Source organism: Corythoichthys intestinalis, chromosome 4, assembly GCF_030265065.1.
Source record: "Corythoichthys intestinalis isolate RoL2023-P3 chromosome 4, ASM3026506v1, whole genome shotgun sequence".
Taxonomy (NCBI): Eukaryota; Metazoa; Chordata; class Actinopteri; order Syngnathiformes; family Syngnathidae; genus Corythoichthys; species Corythoichthys intestinalis.
The window spans coordinates 38,408,199-38,434,439 of record NC_080398.1 but is presented as its reverse complement, the minus strand read 5'-3'; the positions used below and the strand labels follow the sequence as shown (position 1 = coordinate 38,434,439).

The 26,241-nt window shown below is 39.2% G+C and overlaps 1 protein-coding gene across 3 annotated transcripts in view; it reads right to left on the bottom strand.

Annotated features, from left to right (window-relative positions):
• Positions 1-1,167: 1,167 nt before the first annotated feature.
• LOC130914371 (sialic acid-binding Ig-like lectin 13) overlaps positions 1,168-26,241 on the bottom strand; it is a 38,690-nt gene continuing 13,616 nt past the window's right edge. For 2 of the 3 annotated variants that reach the window (XM_057833488.1, XM_057833487.1), the window contains 5 exons: positions 24,144-24,437; positions 17,165-17,461; positions 17,016-17,094; positions 11,503-11,581; positions 1,168-3,494 (listed from right to left, as the gene is read on the bottom strand). In XM_057833488.1, coding sequence (XP_057689471.1) covers positions 3,378-3,494; positions 11,503-11,581; positions 17,016-17,094; positions 17,165-17,461; positions 24,144-24,437 — 866 coding nt within the window. In that variant the 3' untranslated portion in view covers positions 1,168-3,377. The remainder of the gene's footprint in view (positions 3,495-11,502; positions 11,582-17,015; positions 17,095-17,164; positions 17,462-24,143; positions 24,438-26,241) is intronic. The other variant, XM_057833489.1, reaches the window with a different exon arrangement.

The window sequence follows — 26,241 nt, the reverse complement described above, 5'->3', positions numbered from 1 at the left end:
TCCATTGTAGATTTGGCTTTATGTTTTGGATCATTGTCCTGTTGGAAGATAATCTCCGTCCCAGTCTCAGGTCTTGTGCAGATACCAACAGGTTTTCTTCCAGAATGTTCCTGTATTTGGCTGCATCCATCTTCCCGTCAATCTTAACCATCTTCCCTGTCCCTGCTGAAGAAAAGCAGGCCCAAACCATGATGCTGCCACCACCATGTTTGACAGTGGGAATGGTGTGTTCAGGGTGATAAGCTGTGTTGCTTTTACGCCAAACATATCGTTTTGCATTGTGGCCAAAAAGTTCAATTTTGGTTTCATCTGACCAGAGCACCTTCTTCCACATGTTTGGTGTGTCTCCCAGGTGGCTTGTGGCAAACTTTGAACGAGACTTTTTATGGATATCTTTGAGAAATGGCTTTCTTCTTGCCACTCTTCCATAAAGGCCAGATTTGTGCAGTGTACGACTGATTGTTGTCCTATGGACATACTCTCCCACCTCAGCTGTAGATCTCTGCAGTTCATCCAGAGTGATCATGGGCCTCTTGGCTGCATCTCTGATCAGTTTTCTCCTTGTTTGAGAAGAAAGTTTGGAAGGACGGCCGGGTCTTGGTAGATTTGCAGTGGTCTGATGCTCCTTCCATTTCAATATTATGACTTGCACAGTGCTCTTTGAGATGTTTAAAGCTTGGGAAATCTTTTTGTATCCAAATCCGGCTTTAAACTTCTCCACAACAGTATCTCGGACCTGCCGGGTGTGTTCCTTGGTTTTCATAATGCTCTCTGCACTTTAAACAGAACCCTGAGACTATCACAGAGCAGGTGCATTTATACGGAGACTTGATTACACACAGGTGGATTCTATTTATCATCATCGGTCATTTAGGACAACATTGGATCATCATTGGAGATCCTCACTGAACTTCTGGAGTGAGTTTGCTGCACTGAAAGTAAAGGGGCTGAATAATATTGCACGCCCCACTTTTCAGTTTTTTATTTGTTAAAAAAGTTTAAATTATCCAATAAATGTTGTTCCACTTCACGATTGTGTCCCACTTGTTGTTGATTCTTGACAAAAAAATTAAATTTCATATCTTTATGTTTGAAGCCTGAAATGTGGCGAAAGGTTGCAAGATTCAAGGGGGCCGAATACTTTTGCAAGGCACTGTATATAATGTTACGTCATAATCCGCTATATATTTGTACAAATAATGTATCTTATAATCATGATTTTGATACCACACTGTCAAGTATAAAACTTATTGTTAGTCATCCTTACTAAAGATTTTAAATCCATTCATTCATTCATTTTTTGAGCTGCTTATCCCCACGAGGGTCACGGGGATGCTGGAGCCAATCCCAGCTAACTATGGGCAGTAGGTGGGGTACACGCTGAATCGGTTGCCAGCCAGGGCATTTTAAATCCACATATTTGAAACTTTTAACTCCTCTTAAAGGGTATGAAAACGCAAAGGGGGTGTGAGACATCAATAGAACCGTTATGTGCCAAGATAACAAATATTGATAAAGTTAACAAAAAAATCAATCACATTAATGAGCAATTATCGAAAATAGATCGAAAATGACGAACATTTCCGAAAGTGTTCCGGAAACAGCCGAATGGGGCGGAGACGTCATAACAAGGAAACAAAAGGTCGAGGCGGGTGCCATCGTTGTTTATCGACGAGAGAGTTGCGTTCGTGTTTTATCAAAAAATCGCTAAAATGGTTCAAACCTGTCATGCTATGTGGTTTACAAATAGCCATTTGTCGCAATGTAGTACCCATGAGTTCCCGAACGCGAGAAAAAGAGCTGGACTACGCAGACAATGAGTAAAGTTCGTCAGTGCTAAGAGGGCTAATTTTGCAATTTTACGGGGAAAAGGGAACCTGACGAGCCAGAAGATGTGCCTCAAAGAAAACAAAATTTATGCTACTTCCCAATCACTAAAGACCCACGAACTGCAAAGGAGTGAATTCGTGACACGTATGTGAATAAATCGAGTGATTCGAGCATGTCTGTGGAACAGGAACATCAGCTTGTAGAGATCGCAAATCACGCGACTTAAACGTACATTTGAGACAACAACTCTACCGAAGTTCTGGATTAAAGTCATTTCGGAATATCCCGACATCGCTAGGAGCGCGCTGAAAACTGTGCTACAATTTCCAACATCGTGTATTTGTGATGCTAGCTTCTCTCACTCTCCCATCTCGGGACCATCTCGTCTCAACGAAACAAACTCAGCCCTCCCACTGATTTTTTTGATTGTATTTTTTCCCTGCACTTTACACGACGGGGCTAAAAACAAATGCTATTTTATATTTGCTGTATTTTTCTGCCGCACATTGCCGGTGTTCTGACAAAGTTGGCATGCGCGTAACGTTAAAAAGGACTGCGAATGCAGCGATTCCTAAGTACACACTACAAACTTTCTTTAAAGAAAGGAATATTAACTTACGTTTGCCATGTTTGGCGCACACAACAACTGCACGTAGCCCTCTCACTTAACGACTTCGCCGTGTCATTAAGCGTTAATTTACGCCATTACCGTGTTGCACATGTATGTTTGTGATGTAAATAGTTTTTTAGCACCATTGGATAACATTGAGAGTCCAACTGAATATAAAAGAGGGTTTTTTTCACCGCCACAAAAGCTTTGGGAGCAAAATTTTATAAGGGTGCAAAATTTGACAGGACACCGGTCCGTGAAAAAAAGACCCAAATCACACCGGTCCGTGGTGCAAAAAAGGTTGGGGACCCCTGCTCTAATCCCATTCATATTTGTATCCGTTGGCAGAGCGAAACCGAGATAGCATATTAAATGATAATTATTCTATACATTACTTTATTTTGCGGTCATGGTGTATCAGCTTCACAAGAAGAAATGCAAAACAAACCATTCGGTGATTCTGTTGCCGCCGGTGTTTCATCAGTGTGATTGCTCCCCTCAGTGATCCTTTAATTAGGCTGCATTGGCTTTCGTTTGGGCTCAAATTGATAACCCAAAACACCAAAGAAAGGTTCATAACTCTCCTCGTCACCGTTAGAAGAATGTTCGTTACGTCGGATTCGTCGCTGCAAATAGAAACAAAATTGTCCGCCATCATCGCCGCCATTCAGTACTAAGCACTGAGCCGGTTGTTTCCCTATAGTGACGTCACGCACACAATATGCTAGATTTCCGGCATCTCGGGGGCGGGTCCTTTTAGCTTGACAATCGAACTAATTTCTATCATTTTCTTGGTGTTGCGATGTGTGTAATTACACGAAGTGGCATGATATGAATTCAAAAGGCATGCGTTGATGGATAAATGATGGAATATTAGCATTTCCCCAGGTGTTGTCATACCCTTTAAGTAAGTTATATTGTGCATTCCAAACACATTTTATAAAGTTGTATGGTCACGTTGGATTGGGTGAAGTACAATCAGCCGCCCGTCATCCTCTGCCCGCTCCGTGGCGAAGTGGTCGATGTTGTAGTAAATGGGGTCTACGGAGGTGTTCTAAAGGATGCAAAAACAGATTTACTATGGGAGGTGGCCATTTTGTGGATACACTGCTGGCCAAAAGTATTGGCACTCGTGCAATTCTGTCAGATAATGCTCAATTTCTCCCAGAAAATGATTGCAATTACAGATGATTTGGTAGTAATATCTTCATTTATTTTGTTTGCAATGAAAAAACACAAAAGTGAATGAAAAAAAATTAAATCCTTGTCATTATACACAAAACTCCAAAAATGGACCGGACAAAAGTATTGGCACACTCTGCCTAATACTTGGTACCACAACCTCTAGACCAAATAACTGCGAACAACCACTTGCGGTATCCATCAGTGAGTTTCTTACAATGCTCTGCTGGAATTTTAGACCAAATGCTCCAGGTCTCGAGATTTGAAGGGTGCCATTTTCAGATCTCTCCACAGGTGTTCTATGGGATTCAGGTCTGGACTCATTGCTGGCCACTTTAGAAGTCTCCAGTGCTTTCTCTCAAACCACTTTCTAGTTCTGTTTGAAGTGTGTTTTGGGTCATTGTCCTGCTGGAAGACCCATGACCTCTGAGGGAGACCCAGTTTCTCACACTGGGCCCTACATTATGCTGCAAAATTTGTTGGTAGTCTTCAGACTTCATAATGCCATGGACACGGTCAAGCAGTCCAGTGCAGAGGTAGCGAAGCAACCCCAAATAATCAGGGAACCTCCGCCATGTTTGACTGTCTTTGAAGGCCCAAAAAGCTCTACTTTTGTCTCATCTGACCAGAGGTAAATTTTGGCAACTCCATCTGGCTTTTTTATGTCTGTTTTATGTTTTTCTGCCGGGTCAGAAGTGGGGGTTTCCTGGGTATCCTACCATAGAGTCCTTTTCATTCAAACACCAACGGATAGTAAGGGTTGACACTGTTGTACCCTCGGACTGCAGGACAGCTTGAAATTGTTTAGATGTTAGTTAAGGTTCTTTATCCACCTTCCGCACAATCTTTCGTTAAAATCTCTCGCCAAGTCTTCCTTTCCGTCCACATCTAAAGAGGTTAGCCACAATGAGCTTTGTTGTTTGTTTGTTTATTTATTTCCTTTTCAGGCATGACAGATCCAAACATACAGCATTCATTCTTGATTCAGCTCAAGCTGTGTGCAGATGCACCCTTCCATGCTCCCACGAGCAACTTATCTCAACTCAGGGCCAGCAAGCTCGACTCCCAGTATGGCTCCAAAGAATTTGAGATCTGGAGACTTGGATGAAATAAAATCCTCCATACAGAAATTGGAGGTCTCCTTGACTGGCTTGATTTAAAACCAGAATCAAGAAATCGTCAGAGAGCTCCAGTTAATGCGTGCTGAAAATGAGAAACTCAAGCAAGCGGTCGAGGAGAGAGATGTTCACATCAAAAGGCTGGAAATTTTGGCTGACGATCTCGACCAGTGCCGACGCGCAAATGCGCTCATCATTTCGGGATTACAACTGACGCCTAGATCTAGCCTAGGTGATACAGTGGCGCAACTGGCAATCGCTAAACTGAAAGAGTATGGAATAAACATGGAACCGCAGGACATCCGTCGCTGCTTTCTGCTCCCATTTGGAGGGAGAGGACCGGCGACGGTGCTCATGAAGCTGGCAGACCTGAAAGGGTCGAAGATTTTTTTGAATGACAACTTGACTCGCCGAAATGCCGAAATTGCAACAAAACCACGTCAACTCTAGAAAGCTGGGAAAATAGCACAAGACTGCTGTGTGATCAACAACCGCAATGGAGCTGCTTGACTGGACGCTGAGTTATTGTTCAAACCCAGATTGTTGATTGTGTTACTGTACAGTTTGTGGCCATTTGATGTATGTAACTGTACCATGTCTGATAGTGCGTCTTTAGCTGTATGGGGGGGACGAGAAAATGATAAGCATATGCTTCTCCCGTCTGCCTTTGTCTTTTTCTTCGGTTCTTTCTTCCTTCGGGCAAATCATATCACATTTTGTAATTGTCAATGATACCGATGATGATGACAATAAATATTTCATTCATTCATTCAGTTGTGTTTATAGTCAGTAAAAACCCGAAAAGACACTGACTGATGACACTGCGCACGGTAGACACAGAAACTTTCAGGTTTTTGGAGATGGGCTTGTAGCCTTGAGATTGACGATGCTTCCTCACAATTTTGCTTCTCAAGTCTTCAGACAGTCCTTTTGTCTTCTTTCTTTTCTCCATGTTCAATGTAGTACACACAAGGACACAGGACAGCGGTCGAGTCAACTTTAATCCATTTTAACTGGCTGCAAGTGTGAATTAGAGAAGCATCACATGATTTTTCATAGGGTGCCAATACTTTTGTCCGAGTTTTGTGTAAAATGATCACGATTTAATTTTTTTCCCACTCCCTTTTGTGTTTTTTCATTGCAAGCAAAATAAATGAAGATATTACTACCACAGCATTTGTAATTGCAATCATTTTCTGAGCGAAATTGAGCATTATCGGACAGAGTTGCAGGGGTGCCAATACTTTTGGCCAGTAGTGTATTTTGTCATTTTGCTCAAAAAACACACCTAAGAGTCAGGTGGGTTTTATTCCCCTCAAGGGTGATCCAACCCACAGAACCCTCAGAAATCTATCATTTTTACTTAAAAACAAAGAATTCCAAATTACAAAATGTACTCCTTTGAAATTAAAATTATATTTTTTTAAAGAAAATTGCATTTTTGTTTTTTTGAATATTTATCTAATTATTTTATTGTGCCATTTTTTAAAGTAATGAATCTGCTCATTTTGGTTTATTTGAATACAGTGGTACCTCAAGATCAGTGTTGTCAGAAGTAACTGTACTGTTACTGTTACTGTAATCTGATTACTTTCTTTCAGTAACAAGCAATCTAACGCGTTCATTTTTCCAAACCAGTAATGTGATTAAAGTTAGTTTTCTTTGTGTTTGTATGTTACTATTTTGTTATTGCCTCATAATATATGTAGAATGTAATTGTAGTCATGTACAGAAAGGATTTCGAATAGGAAATTTTAGATAGGTTCCCATCTTCTCACTACCGGTTCGTTTCCATGGTAACCGCTCACCGTTACTTCCTGTTTTGGTCTCGAGTCACGCGCAAAGTGTTTTGGGACTGAGAAAGGTGTGACGAACGCGGGGTGCACATTCAAGCCAAGTGCAGCCAGCTGATGAGTTGTGCGAGGGAATGTTGATCCGTGTGCGTCCATGAATGTGAGTATTTTTCCTTCATTCTGGAGGGTTCCAGCAATAGGTTTAAAGCCGCTACATGCGCGGCCGTTCCATAGCTTTGCCGTTGCAACGGCGGGTTGTCATCACGCCAAGTCGGCAAGCATTGTGTACATCATATTCGTGTTGGACATTTATGCCATGAGGTGACGTGTTCATTTAGCATTTTTGGGATGAGTTGTAAGTCCGCTTAGTTTCCGCCACGTTTTGTGGCCAAATTGACCACGTGTGTGTACAGCGTACCTCCAGGTTGTGCGTGCGCATTCACGCCTGCCCCCACCTTTGTGTTTGTTGCACTGTTTTATTATTATTATTGCACAATTCATTTGTGTGTTGATTATTGTGCAGTCAATTTTCATTGTTTTACTTTGGCACTGAGCTGTTATCCGTAAACCCTAACCCAAAAAAATCAGAATTTTTGACATTACGATTCATCTTTTAGCATAGACTTCAATATATATTGACGGGACAAAAGGCGCGGGGCCGATCAATAGGGGGCCTACATTGTTGGCATGGCCATCAAAAAAGTGAATAAATGCTTAAATCCCTGAATTCTGTATAGATGTGGACGTAAAACAGTCTCGATTCTTTTTTATGAGAGCAAAAACCTCGGCCAGTTAGCATTTATTTTACATAAATATGTTGAAGTATGATGCTAGTCTGTTAGCCAATGTGGCGGCCGCTTTATGTAAACAGAGCTTTTCCGGTGAAAATTCTTTTGAATAAATGCTTAAATCTCTGAATTCTTTATAGATATAGACGTAAAAGAGTCTCAATTCTTGGTTAAAAGTAAAAAAACGTGCAGTTAGCATTTATTTTCCGTAAATATGTCAAAGTACGATGTTAGTCTGTTTAGTGAATGTGGTGGCAGCCTTACAACAAAGCTTTTTCTGAAGTAAATTCTTGTGAATAAATGCTTGAATCCCTGAATTCTTTATAGATATGGAAAGTAATACAGTCTCGATTCTTGGTAAAAGCAAAAAAATGTGCAGTCAGCATTTATGTTACGTAAATATGTCGAAGTACGATGCTAGTCTGTTAGTCAATGTGGCGGCCGCCTTATGTAAACAGAGCTTTTCTGGTGAAAAATCTTCTGAATAAATGCTTAAATCCATGAATTATTTCTAGTTATGCACGTAAAAGTCTCGATTCTTTTTTAAAAGAGCAAAAACCCGGGCAGTTAGCATTTATTTTACGTAAATATGTCAAAGTACGATTATAGTCTGTTTAGTCAATGTGGTGGCAGCCTTACAACTAAGCTTTTTCCTGAGAAAATTCATGTGAATAAATGCTTGAATCCCTGAATTCTTTATAGATGTGGACATAAAAAGTCTCGATTCTTCGTTAAAAGCAACAACAAAAAAAGTGCAGTGAGCATTTATTTTACGTAAATATGTCGAAGTACAATGCTAGTCTGTTAGTCAATGTGGAGGCCGCCTATTGTAAACAGAGCTTTTTTTGTGGAAAATTCTTGTGAATAAATGGATGTACAACAGTCTCGATTCTTTTTCAAAAGAGCAAAAACCTCGGCATTTAGCAATTATTTTACGTAAATATGTGGAAGAATGATGCTAGTCTGTTAGACAATGTGGCGGCAACCTTACAACAAAGAGCTTTTTACGTTGAAAATTCTTGTGAAAAAACGTAAAACGTAATAATTACATTGAATCCTCGAACAAATCACACATGAGTGTGGTACAGCTTTAGTACTTTTTCAACCTAAATCCGGCGTTGGGTCGCTGCGACCGACTGTGAATAATTGAATCGGATTGTTGGATGGCCCCCTACTTGAAGGAGTGGCGCATTGAAGGTGGAATCTGACCCGTTAATATCATTATGAAGTCCATGTTTTGAGTTAGTGGGGGTTTAATTAGTCGGTGGAGTTGATTTCAACAAATTCCATGCAGTTTAGGGCTGTAGCTATTGAATATTTTAGTAATCGAGTAATCGACGGAAAATTCTATCGATTAACCGAGTAATCGGATAAAACCTTTTTTAGGTAAAGAGCAATTATAAGACATTTAATCCAACATTTAACCATTTTCAGTCAATCAATGTCTTTATTTTCGATGTTCTTGATTCAATTTTCACTCAAAAAACTTCTAGATTTCATTAAAAAAACATTTCTTAACTAAAAATGTAATTACGCTTGATAACACATCACTTGAAAGCTACGTGTTTTTCCCCACGTGTTTCAATTGAATTTCCATTTGTGTCAAGCTATTTTTAAGTTCTAGTTAAGTTTTAAGTTAGTCTAAACTGTAAGTACTGATAGGATGAGTTTTTGCAATGTTCAAAATAAATGTATGATACCTTCTGTATTGGAGCACACTAGGGACCAGTGCTACTTGGTGTTTTATTCAGCAATGACTACTGAGCTAAAACTGACAGTTAGCTTTATTATGTTTTAATTTTACACGCTCATCTCTCTACAGCGCTGTGTTTTTACAGATTAAATAAAAACTGTATGTAAGACACGTTAGCCACGCATCGAAAGTGGTCTTAATCAATAGAAACCTAGCCCTCCGAATGGCTAACGTTACGTGAGCGAGTGACAGTAACGTTATATTTATTAGCGCTGAGAAGTCTACTGCTTAAAGATGGCGGCTGTTTACTAACGCTGCCCAGACGTGGCCGAGTCTGTCATTTCGCATTCAGTCCTAAATGAATGTGATATCAATGAGTAGGCCTGTCGCGATAACAAATTTTAGTGTGCGATAATTATTCTCATAAATTATTGCGATATGCGATATTATTGCGCCCCCCCCAATTTTTTTTAACCAATTTACAATAACACAGTGCGAATACAGTATATATTAATAGATCAAGTACACCCATTTAAACACGATAAATATTTACTCATAAATTCAAATATACTTTTTAAGAAATCACAACTAAAAACAATAGACCCTGCCTCTTAAGTAAAAAAAAAAACAATATTGATACCGCACAGAAACACAGAATAAATAAAATGTGTTAAAAAAAAAAAATTTGCACTTAATAACTTAAGCATTTAGGAAAATGAAAACATTTCCCGTCATAGCTTCTGCAATGGTGTTCCATAGGGATGCAACGATACCGTTAAGTCATGGTTCGGTACGAATTTTGATACGGGGGACACGATTTTCGATCCGAATCAATACATTTAATGCTCTGTAAAAAAAAATAACAATTGTATTTTTTGTTTCTTTTTTTTTTTTTTGCTAACGAGCAAAAATTAAATTGCCATCATATAAACATGCATTTTAGTGCATAATATTTACGTGATTACTTCTTACTGATATGAAAAAAATTTGTATAAAAGTGCTGAGAACAATCTTTACTGTTTGTAAAGTGAGGCGGGTCACACCGTTGATTGCTACAGCTCTCTTAGCAGCTAGGTTTACTACATGAGCAAGACATCCTATTTATGGTCCGAATCCATCTGTGTCACGTACTGAATTAACAATATTTGCAACATTATCTATAGTCACTGGTATGGATTGATTTGGCCTTCTTAACCTCATGTGACAAATGACAGTTTAGAACTCATCGATGTAGTATATGGACTACATGTCCCATAATCACTCTGGGCTCACATAGCCAATGGCATGGGACGTAGCACATCTAGTTTGCCATTTCATGATATCTAGTGTGTGCGCGCAACCGCGCATTAAAAAAGTTAGCAAGCGCCGCTGAAGTCACGTCTGCTCATTACTACACTACACCAGCATATGACGGCTTTCATAAACAGGACGAGTTTGAAGCACAGCGCTCTTGATTTCATTCAGTTGTTCGTTGTCAAAGTGAGGTTATTCGTAGCAGCCAAGTTGGTAACAATGTTTTGGCGGACTTCGTTGTAAATATCCAGCGTTGTGCCGAAAAATAGCCGCCCCGCGTGAAATGTCACTCCTGACGGGAGCGCCCACACGTCAACAACACCGGCGCGCCATAGATGGTCCACAGTCACTCCGGAGCACTGACGCGGCCGGTATACGTTGAACAATAGGATATAATGGGAACGATTGGCTCTGGCACTAGTTTTTGCCGGACCTGGAACAAAGATGCATTTTGCGCAGTTGGTAACGAACTTTTAACAGCACGTCTGCCGCACGCGCGCATACACGTGCACGCGAGCCGATAAATCGCAGCGGAAAATTTACCGCCTTCATTTTTATATATCGCGCGATAAATGGAATTATTGCATATTGCGACAGGCTTATCAATGAGACGCATCGGACACAACATGCTACCACATTAGTATCATACGGGCTAGTTTTTAGCAATGTCGGCGTAGTTTGTAGCGTCTGTCGGCTACAGTAAGATTTTTTTGTTTGGTTTTTTTATTGCTTCGTCCTCGACGCACGTGACGTCAGCGCGTAGTCCCGCATTAAAAGTAGTCCGGGCAAAACCTGCTTAGAGCTGGCAAAATTAAACGATTCCTCGAGGTTAATAAAATTACTCGGATCAGTTTTTAAACTCGAGTTGCTAGAGTATTCGTTTCAGCTCTAATGCAGTTTGTCAGTTATTTGTTAGTTCTAACGCGTTAGCGACAACACTGATTGTATCACGAGATCATGAGATCGTTAACATGAGCCTTCGTATCATGAGGTACCCAGAGGTTCCCACCCCTATTTAAAAACACTTGCAGTTTGATTTTCTTGTGGCAAGCTTTGTTGTAACTTATTTCCTGTGTTTGTGCTAGAATTTTGTAAGGTCATGTTGTTCACATCATATGGCACTCAAAACGATGTTGTCTTTATATTTAGTTGTTTAGTTGTCGGCAAGCAAGGTCACGTCCGACTGTGAACACACCTTATTGCTGTCCAACATGTCCACGGGGTTATTTGCTTGTCCACTGCTGGCTGCAGAGTTGACTTTGGATTTTCTGCACCTGCGAGAGAAACGCAAACATCAGTTGGAAAGCCTGCCTGATGTGCTCAGTTAACAAACACACACACGGAGGAACAATATTAAGGAAAAAATATTAAAGCCCCTTTCACACACATATCCAGGTTAATTCCCATTTAAGGTGAAGCAGGATTTAGTCGCGTCATTGCTTTCTTGCATTCATTGGCGCCTCCAGAAATTTTTCATGGGGTGGCCAGATGGGGCCACTTAAAATCTTAGGTTGGCCAAATAATATAATATCCATGATATCAGGTTTTCATTCTATTATTGCAGTAAAAAAGTCAGGGGGAAACTATCAGAAAGACTACTGCTATTCCTAATGATTTAATGTGCATAGTCCATAACTGTCCAGTCAACATTTTGAGTTCCACAACAATTCTCTTTTATTGTGTTATGTATAGATTAGGCATAAAGTGTACATTTAACTAGGGCTGTCAAACGATTAAAATTTTTAATCGAGTTAATCACAGCTTCAAAATTAATTGATCGTAATTAATCGCAATTCAAACCATCTCTAAAATATGCCATATTTCTCTGTAAATTATTGTTGGAATGGAAAGATATATACATTCAACATACTGTACATAAGTACTGTATTTGTTAATTATAACAATAAATCCACAAGATGGAGTTAACATTATTAACAATCTCTCTGTGAAAGGGATCCACGGATAGAAAGACTTGTAATTCTTAAAGGATAAATGTGAGTTTGTACAGTGCCTTGCAAAAGTATTCGGCCCCCTTGAACCTTGCAACCTTTCGCCACATTTCAGGCTTCAAACATAAAGATATAAAAATTTTATTTTTTGTCAAGAATCAACAACAAGTGGGACACAATCGTGAAGTGGAACAAAATTTATTGGATAATTTAAACTTTTTTAACAAATAAAAAACTGAAAAGTGGGGCGTGCAATATTATTCGGCCCCCTTGCATTAATACTTTCTAGCGCCACCTTTTGCTCCAATTACAGCTGCAAGTCGCTTGGGGTATGTTTCTATCAGTTTTGCACATCGAGAGACTGACATTCTTGCCCATTCTTCCTTGCAAAACAGCTCGAGCTCAGTGAGGTTGGATGGAGAGTGTTTGTGAACAGCAGTCTTCAGCTCTTTCCACAGATTCTCGATTGGATTCAGGTCTGGACTTTGACTTGGTCATTCTAACACCTGGATACGTTTATTTTTTAACCATTCCGTTGTAGATTTGGCTTTATGTTTTGGATCATTGTCCTGTTGGAAGATAAATCTCCGTCCCAGTCTCAGGTCTTGTGCAGATACCAACAGGTTTTCTTCCAGAATGTTCCTGTATTTGGCTGCATCCATCTTCCCGTCAATTTTAACCATCTTCCCTGTCCCTGCTGAAGAAAAGCAGGCCCAAACCATGATGCTGCCACCACCATGTTTGACAGTGGGGATGGTGTGTTCAGGGTGATGAGCTGTGTTGCTTTTACGCCAAACATATCGTTTTGCATTGTGGCCAAAAAGTTCAATTTTGGTTTCATCTGACCAGAGCACCTTCTTCCACATGTTTGGTGTGTCTCCCAGGTGGCTTGTGGCAAACTTTAAACGAGACTTTTTATGGATATCTTTGACAAATGGCTTTCTTCTTGCCACTCTTCCATAAAGGCCAGATTTGTGCAGTGTACGACTGATTCTTGTCCTATGGACAGACTCTCCCACCTCAGCTGTAGATCTCTGCAGTTCATCCAGAGTGATCATGGGCCTCTTGGCTGCATCTCTGATGAGTTTTCTCCTTGTTTGAGAAGAAAGTTTGGAAGGACGGCCGGGTCTTGGTAGATTTGCAGTGGTCTGATGCTCCTTCCATTTCAATATGATGGCTTGCACAGTGCTCCTTGAGATGTTTAAAGCTTGGGAAATCTTTTTGTATCCAAATCCGGCTTTAAACTTCTCCACAACAGTATCTCGGACCTGCCTGGTGTGTTCCTTGGTTTTCATAATGCTCTCTGCACTTTAAACAGAACCCTGAGACTATCACGGAGCAGGTGCATTTATACGGAGACTTGATTACACACAGGTGGATTCTATTTATCCTCATCGGTCATTTAGGACAACATTGGATCATTCGGAGATCCTCACTGAACTTCTGGAGTGAGTTTGCTTCACTGAAAGTAAAGGGGCCGAATAATATTGCACGCCCCACTTTTCAGTTTTTTATTTGTTAAAAAAGTTTAAATTATCCAATAAATTTTGTTCCACTTCACGATTGTGTTCCACTTGTTGTTGATTCTTGACAAAAAAATTAAATTTCATATCTTTATGTTTGAAGCCTGAAATGTGGCGAAAGGTTGCAAGATTCAAGGGGGCCGAATACTTTTGCAAGGCACTGTACATGCATCTAGCATGAGGGACAAACGCGAGCTTGACCCCCCGTCAAGAATATTAATGAGCAAAAGTGACGTGTCGCGTGCGGTACGCTATTTTTGTAAACATTTGATTTACCTAGCATTTAAGTTAGCAGGCTTTTGCCATGCATATATATTTGAAAATAATCACAAAAATGGCGTTATCCTTGTAGACACTACAATACTATGGAGGTAGATTTGTGTCTTTATCATTCAATCAAAAAAAAAAAACTTGCTTCAATCAAAACATATATTTTCAATCGAAGAAAAAGTCACTTCAACCATAAAAAATGTGTTTGAATGCAAAAATAAATTTGAAACTCAAAAAAATGTATTTGAAAACTATTTTACTTTGATTAACATTTTTTTTCCTGATTTAAGTCGTTTTTTTTTTTTTATTGAAACAACTTTTTTGATTGAAGTAACGTAATTTTGCGTTTGGGCCACATTTTGGCTAGGATATTTGTGTCTATTATTCAATCAAAAAATAAGTTGCTTCAAACAAAAAAATATGTATTTTCACACTTCATTTTTCATTGAAACTGTTTTCTTTCATCGAAGATCATTTGATTGAGCCATATTATAGGTAGGACATTCGTGTCTAAATCATTCAACCCCAATAAAAGTTGCTTCAATCAAAAGAACTATTCTTAATCAAAGAAAAAAATTTGCAAAAATATTTTTTTTGAAAATATTTTTTAATTTGAAATATATATTTTTCTATTGACGTGTCACTTTTTTTGAAAAGCAAAAAAGTTTTAAACTCTTTTTTTTTTTTTTTTTTTTAAGTGGAAACAGTTTTGAATGTACTTTTTTTTTTTAAGTGGAAAAAGTTTTGAAGGCACTGTTTTTCGATTGAATCATTTTGACACAAAGAGCCAACTTCAACGCTACTTCCGACATGTTTGAGTGGCAGGTGACTACGCCAATGGCATAAAAGCAGGAAGTAAGAATAATGGCCACCAGGGCTCCATCCAGCCATCGGACTCTGATGGAGTCCAAGCCGAAAATAGGGCACCGCTACGGGGGTGTGACATCGGTGAGTGCCCGCGATGGTACGGTATGGAACTTTGGCATCCAAGCATACAATGCTTGGATGCCAAAGTTCATTCGAAAAAGTTGAAAACCTTGATTTTTGTAAAGAGTTTTTTTTTTTTTTTAATTTACACACAAAAACCTTTTTAGTTATCTTCCACTAAAACTAAACAAAATTAGTCTTGAGTTTTTGTCAACAAAAACTAGATGAAGATAAACACATTTCGAAATGACTAAAATATGACTAAGACTAATTTTATCGTCCAAAAGAGTAAGACTAAAAATGTCCCGATCGATCGGGTCCGATCACGTCATTTTCAAAGTATCGGAATCGGCAAAAAAATATCGGACGTGCCTTTTTTTTAATATAGATATATTTTTTAATTAAATCGTTTTCTAATTGTATTTAACGTTACAGACAAAATGTCTTACACTCATCCAGAGTCTTTAGTTTTGGCTTGAAGTAGGGCTATCAAATTCATCGCGTAAACGGCGGTAATTATTATTATTTTTTTTTAATTAATCAAGTTAAAATGTTTAATGCAATTAACACATGTGCTGCACGACCCACTCATGCATTGTCACGTTCAATCTATAATGGCGCCGTTTTACCTATATATAGAGCTAACAGGCGGCATAAAATGAGTAGAGAGAATTTTGGCAGTCTTTGGAGCCTCTTTTTAATCGGCTAAAGCCTTAAAATCCCTCTCTCAACAATTTGAAATATCGTGGGAAGCAATGTGGGGAAGAACGGTAGTGGTAGATCTTCTCCTTAACACCCTATGTTACTTCCCAACGCAGAGAAGATATATCAATTGGTGCCACTACGCACAGTCATGGTTGCACTTCCCATCATGCATTTGGGCAGAACAGTTATATGGCTACAGTATCATTTACTGAAAGCTCAACAAATACACTAGATGGATATATTTAGTCTAGGGTTGTCAAATGATTAAAATTTTTAATGGAGTTAATTACAGCTTAAAAATTAATTAATCGTAATTAATCTCAATTAATCGCAATTCAAACCAGCTATAAAATATGCCATATTTTTCTGTAAATTATATATTTATTCTGTAAAATAAGTTGTTGGAATGGAAAGATAAGACACAACATGGATATATACATTCAACATACGGTACATAAGGACTGTATTTGTTTATTATAACAATAAATCAACAAGATGGCATTAAAATCATTAACATTCTGTTAAAGCGATCCATGGATAGAAAACTTGTAGTTCTTAAAAGATAAATGTTAGTACAAGTTATAGAAATTTTATATTAAAACCCCTCTTCATGTTTTCGTTTGAATAAAATTTGTAAAATTTTCAATCAAAAAATAAACTAGTAGCCCGCCATTGTTGATGTCAATAATTACTTACACAATGCTCATGGCTGCTGAAGCCTATAAAATCAGTCGCATCCAAGCGCCAGCAGAGGGCGGCAAAACTCCATAAAACATAATTAACAAGTGGGCATTTCACTCTACTGTCATTTAAGTCTGTCTGAGCGGGACATGTGCGTTAATTGCGTCAAATATTTTAATGGGATTAATTTAAAAAATTAATTACCGCCTGTTAACGCGATAATTTTGACAGCCCTAATTTAGTCACAATATGCAAAGTCACATTTATCCTTTAAGAATTACAAGTCTTTCTATCCGTGGATCCCTCTCACAGAAAGAATGTTAATAATGCCATCTTGAGGATTTATTGTCATAATAAACAAATACAGTACTTATGTACTGTATGTTGAATGAATATATTCGTCCGAGTTTTATTCATTTTTTTCTTAATGCATTCCCAAAATGTATATGATCGAGAAAAATTATCGGGAATGATTGGAATTGAATCGGGAGCAAAAAAAAAAAAGCAATCGGATAGGGAAATATCGGGATCGTCAGATACTCCAACTAAAACGATCGGGATCGGATCGGGAGCAAAAAAAAATGATCGGAACAACCCTAACTAAGACTAAAATGAAAATTAAAAGGGCTGCCAACAACAACACTGGTACTCACCTGCAAAGGTACCACAGCAGGACATGCAATAGCAGCAGGACAATCGCTTTCATGGCGGAAAGTGCCAGAATCGTCACATCTAGAGAGCACAAATGTGAGTCACGCTTGTACGCTATACTGATCATAAATCAAATGTGAAGAAAACGGACTTTTCTGAGCAATGGGTGAGGACGTGTTGAAAGCAAAACGAATAGTTCCATACGGGTTGCTGCTGAAACAAACCAATGAGTCATTGACATCCAGGCTCTGAAGGAAGATGACGCTTCTCTGGGTGGTGAGGTCGATGGACTCGTTTATAATAGGTCGCCCTGGGTCCGAGGGGTTTAGCAATGTTCCGGACAATTCCCACTTCAGTTTTGGTGGCGGGTTAGCCTGGCTTACGCAGTAACACAGAGTCCCGGTTTGCACATCTTGGCAGTGGGAGGATGGCAGGATCTTTGGGGCAACTAAAGACAGCAAAATTTCAAATTTGCTTAGACTTTGTGAGCGTTTTGTGTGAGTGTTAGTCAGTGAGTATTTTTGGTTGTCTACTCAAGAAGGACATCCCTACAAAATTTTATGTTGCTGGGAGAAAGTGGCTTTGCGACTGATTTTTTTTAATTACACAAATTACCGGGCCTAAATATGCATTTCAAATCAAGATGGTTGACTTCCATTGTTTGTTTTTTATTCAAGCATCCTCCAGATGGACATTCCTACAAAAGTTTCTGTTACTATGAGAAAATGGCTTTGGGGGCTGAATTTGTTTTACTAAATCGGACATGGTTTCTGACTAATAAATATCCGCTTCAAACAAAGATGGCTGACCTCCAGTATTTCTTCAGGCATAGCTTCTTGAGATTTTTATTTTTGTGGCTCTACTTAAGATGGATGTTCCTGCCTTCCTGTTTCTAGGAGAAACTCGGGGCCGGCCTTGGCCATAGGCAAGCTAGGCAGTTACCTAGGGCACCATCTAGTGGCGGGGGTGCCAAACTGCTTTGGAGGAAAAGAATACCCTGAAAAAAAATTTATCACGCTACATTTTCTAACGTATCAAATACATTTAAATAGGCTACATATGAAAAATATTTGCAGTTTCCAACCTGGATTGTATTAGCCACAAGCTATTTTGTGGTACATATGAGGCTGGGGGGAACAGTGAACACTTACAGTTTGAAACAGGTCCACTTCACGAAAAAGAACAAAAAATGTCAGGTGATTCAATGATACTAACATTATCATATAATAACAAACTAAATAACATAACTAGAAATGAATTAAACAATTGGACCACTAAATAAATAACTTGCACAGAATTCTAAGTTTAAATGTTTTTTAGATCTGTAGTGCTGCAATTCATCCTGGGAGGCATTAGGCATGTTGTACAACAACAGTGTTGACAGCAGGTGGCAGCAGAGGTTGTCCGTCTCTCCCAAGGGAAGCTTGAGATTACATTAGGCAGTGATGTCCAGATGAAGCTTCTTGAAGCAATGAAGCTTTGCAGTCAATTGATTCAAAGCTTCATGGTGGTTCATTTGCTCTATGGTGCCATCAAGTGGCCATGAAGCCCAAGAGGCAAACAGTGTTGAGATTTCTTTGGCTCTTTTTTAAGAAAATGATATGAATGTGCTTGTGTTACAAAAACATTTAGAGTAAACGTCAACTAAAATTTACGGAGCCCCTAAAGGGACATCGACAGAAATAAAATTAAGCAATCGGGTGCGCGCCAGATTGTTTCTCGTGAGCACCAGCATTTAAGCTAGCGGACTTAATGTTTACAATAATTGGCTAACTTGCATAGCAAAAGTCTGCTAGCTTAAATGCAGTATAATGCTAATGTTTACAACAATTGGCTAACTTGCATAGCAAACGTCCGCTAGCTTAAATGCTACATAATGCTAATGTTTACAACAACTAGTTAAATTGCATAGCAAAAGTCTTCTAGCTTAAATGCTATATAATGCTAATGTTCACAACCACGGGCTAAATTGCATAGCAAAAGTCTGCTAGCTTAAATGCTATATAATTAGGGTGAGCATATTTTGATTTCTAAAAAAGAGGACACTCAGCCCAGCCTCAGCCCGGCCTCAAGATACTTGAATTTTACTCGAAGTTCACTCAAAGATGCCTATATCACTTTAATATATTTAAAGTGTGACCCCTCACTCTGGATGGAAAAATGCAGTTTGAAAAAAAAAAAAGACTTTAAAAAAAAATATATATATATATTCATATATAATGCAGACCCATAGAAATGTAGTCCAGTCAATACACATACACACAGTAGGCTATGTGCCAACTAAACATTTTTATAAATTACTATCACGACAATTGTCTTTGACAAATTGTTATTCCCATTCAATTGATGTTCTCATTCAATGTTCTAGATTGCACACAAACAAAAACCGAAATAAACTGACAAACTATTCAATCAGCATGTTTCCAAACGAAGCAGTTCAAAACTACGTTTCCCATAATGCCTAGCGCGGTTTAGCTTACTGATAGCTAGCTGAGGCAAAAATCAAACTTTGCTATAAAAGTTTACAATCATCGGCAGCGCGCCGATGCGACACCAAACGGGATTTTACAGTCAAAGCTCAGACAGAAGTCAACAGTTGCCATTATATACGTATTTATCATAAAAATTTTTTTTTTTTAAAAACAGGCATTGTGGCCAAATCGTCAACCCAGTAGATGGCGGTAATGCCTCATGATAGGGGTAAACTGCCAACAAAAACAAGAAGAACTACTACTTCCCTCCATTCTCGTTGGAGCCATGTCAACTGCTGCCACCCAGCGGTCGGCGGGATTCTCTTCAAATTGATCCCGTGAATAAAACTAAAAAAATTCATAAAAACCGGACATTTTTATGAATTTATAAAACCCGCCCAGACCACGAGGACACTACGTGAAAGTAGGACTTGTCCGGGCAAAAGAGGACGTTTGGTCACCCTACTGTACTGTCCTCGCCAAGATGTTGGAGCCAAGTTCTAGCTAGACAGTGAGCTAAGTTCGATGACAGACGTCCGTGTGGTTTGCTGACCTTATTCAGCTGCTCATGACATCAGCACTTACTAGGGATGGGAATTGATAGGATTTTTACGATTCCGATTCCATTATCGATATTGCTTAACGATTCGATTCTTTATCGATTCTCTTATCGATTCTAATTTGGGGAAAAAGAACAAACGTTTTGATTGGCATCGAGTTTGTTTAATCAGAAGTCACAACCTTACAAACTCACAACGAGATCAAAAGAGGCCCAAAGCCTCAATGTTAACTGTGGCAATAAGTGGCTAATACACAAGAATGTGTAACATTTTACTGAAACATTTATCTAATAGAAATAAAAAATATTGGTATATATTGGCAGATGGGTTTTTGTTCTGCCTTTGGCAATATGTGTTAAAGCAGGGGTCCCCAAACTTTTTCCTGTGAGGGCCACATAACTTTTCCCTTCTCTGATGAGGGGCCGGGGTCAATTTGTAACAGAAAAAGTGTGACGATTGCAGAAGTGCATAAATGTAAAAAATTATTGTTTTTTAGAAAGCCACAATCAAATAACCCTTTCTGGATTCTTTATAATAATAATAATAATAATTAATAATAAAAACACTGTTAATTAAATAGATAATAACCAAATAACCCTCTCTGAATTCTTCAAGGAAAAGGCCAGAAAATAAATAACACGATTGAGAAAAAAAAAATTTCAAAATGGCCGGACCAAATGTGGAGGCGGGCCGTATTTGGGCCGCGGGCCGCAGTTTGGGGACTGCTGGGTTAACGTGTATTATTTTACCATTACATTGAATTGCATGCCTTTTAGTTTTTGTGGCGCTTACACGCTCAAGTGGGGGCGCCCTTGCGCTTCCTCACGCATGAACGCGCTCACGTGAAGAAGAGCGCGCATACACCCAAAGACGAAATGCTGCATCCAAGTGAGTGAGCAAGTTAGTGAGAGAGGGAAACACTTCTTCGAGCCTACGTTCTTTGTTAATGTTAATATCTACAGAGGCAACGCCTGCATGTATCATCTTTTGTGTTGTTGTTGTTGTGTTTCCACTCGCGATCGGACACTTAAATCCAGTTGTGTAGTGGTTTGAACGATGTGCTAATGCTAGCGAACGAATGCTAACCATACTGTTATTAGCAGCTAATCATCGCTGATTTACGTTGATGCAAACCTGTTTGTTATTGGGCACGAAATTGATTTGTTTCATTTCTATTCTTAGTTTCACTCTTCAAGTGATGGTTGAATAAAGTCAGCAAATTATACCAACGTCTTCTGCATCGTCATTTGGGAGTTTAGCTAGCTGTATAGCCGGGACTTTTTTTTTTTTTTTTATAGCCAGGACTGAGCCTTAGCCTCTCTGTGAGGACAGCACAGTCGTATTCCCTCCCGGTGCAGTTATCTCCACCTTGCAATGACTGCAAGTCGCTTTGTTGTAATTTTTCCTCGTGAAGTGAAGACACACTTTCGAGCGTTTGAACCTAGGTGCTGTCATTGTTATGTTTATGGCTGCAATGCTCTTGCTTACCCGTCGTAACCTTTCATTTTCACACTCTTTCCTGGTGAAGTGTAGTCAAACTTTGGAGCGAGTGGTTCTTGGCGCCATGCTAGTTTGATGCGTCTGGACAACAACACACGTCACGATGCAGTACGCGTCTTTAGGAATCGTTAAAGGGATCGTTAAGGCTTTTTCATTGTGATGTCGAGGCCTCGAAACACTCGGAACCGGTGTTCGGCCATTCCTTACTACGCGGCGAAACGTCCTACACAATGCTCAGGGCGCTTGCGCATGCATTCACACGCATGCGCACACCCGTTAGAGGCGGCGATTACTCACTATTTTTGTTTTTATTTAGTTATTTAGAACCTTTTCACAGCCTCAAAGATACTTTTTGCATGTATTACCCTCTCATACTTTTAAGCATTGTGTTTTTTTGTGTTAGCTTTGAAGCAGTTGACCACATTAGTCACGTAGCGTGTTTAAACCGTCCTTATTTGATATAACTACATTTAAGTATTTTCTGCAGGCATTTTTTTTGTACCTTATTACTGTATGCATCTAAACAAAACAAGTTTAGAGCGCACGGTAGTACTTTAGGTGTCAAATTGGACTAATGTAGGACATTTCGCCGATGTAGGATATTTTGGCAGAACACCGGTTCCGAATTGGAATCGGATTTCGATTCCCATCCCTAACACTTACAGAATGAAATTAAAATAAGATTAAATTAAATCAGTCTCATCTTCAATAACAGCAATTCAAATTTGCGTTTACAAGTAGCTGCTGATACAGCAATAACAAATGATTAGCATGTATCGGTTAGCATCCGCACATCATCAAAAACATAACAATCGCAAAAGTATTCGACCGCAATTGAAAACTCATAATAAGCAGTACAAAAGGGGTTGTATACACCCGTCGCCTGTGGGTGGTTCACAAGCAACAAATGTGCGCGCAGGTTGTCACTTTTGTTACTCGGCTGCTGCGTGTGCGGGGTGAGCTGGCGCATCTGTACATACGCTCGCTTCCTGTTATATGCTTCATGCGCCAAAATAAAGGCATGCATCACAAAAAGTCAACATTAAAAAAACAAAAAACAAGACGCAGACGCCGTAAAGTTGAAATCGGCAAGTCATGTCCGTTGTAACCTGGGGACTACCTGTATTTCATTCCTAACACATTTGAACCCTTTCAGTGTCATTTAAGTGTCCAATCTTTTAGCTGTTTTTATTTTTTGTCTGTGAATTTCAATCTGTCACTAGTAAACATCCACTCCATTTTAACGAGGAGGGTGACCGTGAATACGTTCATTTGCTGCCAGTGCTTCCAGTTCAGATGGAGTGGAGGTTTAAGCGCTGTCAATGGCAGCCAACATATTTAAAGCAACCCTTGGTAACTTTTTAGTAAATTTTAGCAACGCTGTTGGACAAAAGCGGTAGTGCTTTGCCTTAAGGAAGACCGCGTTTCCCATGAGGACCAGCGCACACCTGCATAGTGTCGTAAAATCACGATGGTCACCTGCAGCTGGATAAAACATGTTTCCAGCGGGTGTGTGAAGGATGAAAAGTAATGAATCCGTGTGGCCCACCCCACCCGAAGTCATCGTTCTGTAATTCCTGATAGCAGCCGTTTCTTTTTTCTCCTCAGACTAAAGTTTTTCTCTCTTGTTGCTCTGCCATCTTTGCAAAAAGCATGCAAAGCGTTAGCATCGACTTCCGTATTTATAATGAATAGGGAAAGGGGAAAGTCAGTTAATCAGTGACGGTGAAAGCGATACAGACCCCTTCAAGATCTAAGAGGTGGCATTCAACTAGTAAGTTGACATATCAAAAATGTTATAAAAATATTTTATAAAGTTTGAAAAGTTACCTAGTGTTGCTTTAATGAATTTATGAAGTCATTGTGTGCTGTTCTAAATATTTTGAATAAAGCTTTCACACAGTTGAAATGGCATTCTTTTTTCAAGTGTTTTTGTTCTTAAATTCTAGATTGTATTTTGTTGTGATTTTTAAAAAATGCATAAACTTTGTAATACTAAACATTGCTTTTCATTGAGTTATTCTTAATTTATCATTCATATTAAATTACATTCTCAATGTTTTCTCACATGTCTCAAATATGGCTCTGATAACCCACCTTTAAGAGAATCAAGTGTGACATGGATGAGATCTTTTTTTAAGGTTCATATGTCTCGGATATATCTCATATAAGTCTCAGATTTATCTCATTCCATTCTCTTAAATTCCACTGCAAAGAAACCAAGACATGATTGAGACCATTTTGAGAACTCTTATACTCTCAAATATTGCTCAAATCTTTTCTCGAATCGATCTCCTTTGTCTCAATGACGTCTTTGCTCATTTAGACTCATTCTTTGCTCCTAAGGGTACCCTTAGGAACACAAATGCAGAAACAAATAAGCAGAGAATGAGATAAATTTGAGACGCTCAAATTTGTCTCACAAGACAAGATTAAGCAGCAGATGAGCAACACATTTTTGCTATGGGATCGTACAAAAAACTAAGATGAAAATTAAAAGGGCGGCCAAAATCACGAAACGAAATGGGGATATAGCACGATATATCCCCATTTCGATATTTTGCCACACCCCTTTTTGTTAGTATTAAAAATAACTCACACAAAACTCGAAGTATCATCACACGTCTTGAGTAAAGGGGGGTGCGTCCTGCTTGTCTCCAGTAGATAGCCCTGCATGTCATCTTAACATTGTTGTGTCGATAAGTGGCTTTAAATCTCATGACCAACTTGACGTCATCCGTCACATCCATCTCGGTATTGCCTAACTTTGGTGACCACGTAAGGAGTGGCGGCGACGTTGAGCAGAAAATTGGCGCCCAGCACACTAAATCCCGCTTGTCACCCTCAAAGACATCAAAGCGTTCACGGCGGATAGTGGGCTGGGGTGCCAAGTCTGCAACATCAGAAAAAAGAAGCGATATTGTAGTAAATTGTGTCAGTACGCAATCTGTTCTGGCTGCAATGTTTTCTACATATACACAACAGACGCATCCACTACATGTGATTAAATGGGACAAAAAACATCAGTTTGCCTACACGAAGGAATGTAATAATGATGTATTGCAAGCATTTTTTGGTGACAAATATGAAATTTTTTCTGCTTTCTGATTTTGTAGCCAGGTATCATTTAATTTGCTTAGTAAAGTGCCTTGCAAAAGTATTCGGCCCCCTTGAATCTTGCAACCTTTCGCCACATTTCAGGCTTCAAACATAAAGATTTGAAATTTAATTTTTTTGTCAAGAATCAACAACAAGTGGGACACAATCGTGAAGTGGAACAACATTTATTGGACAATTTAAACTTTTTTAACAAATAAAAAACTGAAAAGTAGGGCGTGCAATATTATTCGGCCCCTTTACTTTCAGTGCAGCAAACTCACTCCAGAAGTTCAGTGAGGATCTCTGAATAATCCAATGTTGTCCTAAATGACCGATGATGATAAATAGAATCCACCTGTGTGTAATCAAGTCTCTGTATAAATGCACCTGCTCTGTGAGTCTCAGGGTTCTGTTTAAAGTGCAGAGAGCATTATGAAAACCAAGGAACACACCAGGCAGGTCCGAGATACCTTTGTGGAGAAGTTTAAAGCCGTATTTGGATACAAAAAGATTTCCCAAGCTTTAAACATCTCAAGGAGCACTGTGCAAGCCATCATATTGAAATGGAAGGAGCATCAGACCACTGCAAATCTACCAAGACCCGGCCGTCCTTCCAAACTTTCTTCTCAAACAAGGAGAAAACTGATCAGAGATGCAGCCAAGAGGCCCATGATCACTCTGGATGAACTGCAGAGATCTACAGCTGAGGTGGGAGAGCCTGTCCATAGGACAACAATCAGTACACTGCACAAATCTGGCCTTTATGGAAGAGTGGCAAGAAGAAAGCCATTTCTCAAAGATATCCATAAAAAGTCTCGTTTAAAGTTTGCCACAAGCCACCTAGGAGACACACCAAACATGTGGAAGAAGGTGCTCTGGGTCAGATGAAACCAAAATTGAACTTTTTGGCCACAATGCAAAATGATATGTTTGGCGTAAAAGCAACACAGCTCATCACCCTGAACACACCATCCCCACTGTCAAACATGGTGGTGGCAGCATCATGGTTTGGGCCTGCCTTTCTTCAGCAGATGGTTAAAATTGACGGGAAGATGGATGCAGCCAAATACAGGAACATTCTTGAAGAAAACCTGTTGGTATCTGCACGAGACCTGAGACTGGGACGGAGATTTATCTTCCAACAGGACAATGATCCAAAACATAAAGCCAAATCTACAATGGAATGGTTCAAAAATAAACGTATCCAGGTGTTAGAATGGCCAAGTCAAAGTCCAGACCTGAATCCAATCGAGAATCTGTGAAAAGGGCTGAAGACTGCTGTTCACAAACACTCTCCATCCAACCTCACTGAGCTCGAGCTTTTTTGCAAGGAAGAATGGGCAAGAATGTCAGTCTCTCGATGTGCAAAACTGATAGAAACATACCCAAAGCGACTTGCAGCTGTAATTAAAGCAAACGGTGGCGCTACAGAGTATTAACGCAAGGGGGCCGAATAATATTGCACGCCCCACTTTTCAGTTTTTTATTTGTTAAAAAAGTTTAAATTATCTAATAAATTTTGTTCCACTTCACCATTGTGTCCCACTTGTTGTTGATTCTTGACAAAAAATTAAAATTTTATATCTTTATGTTTGAAG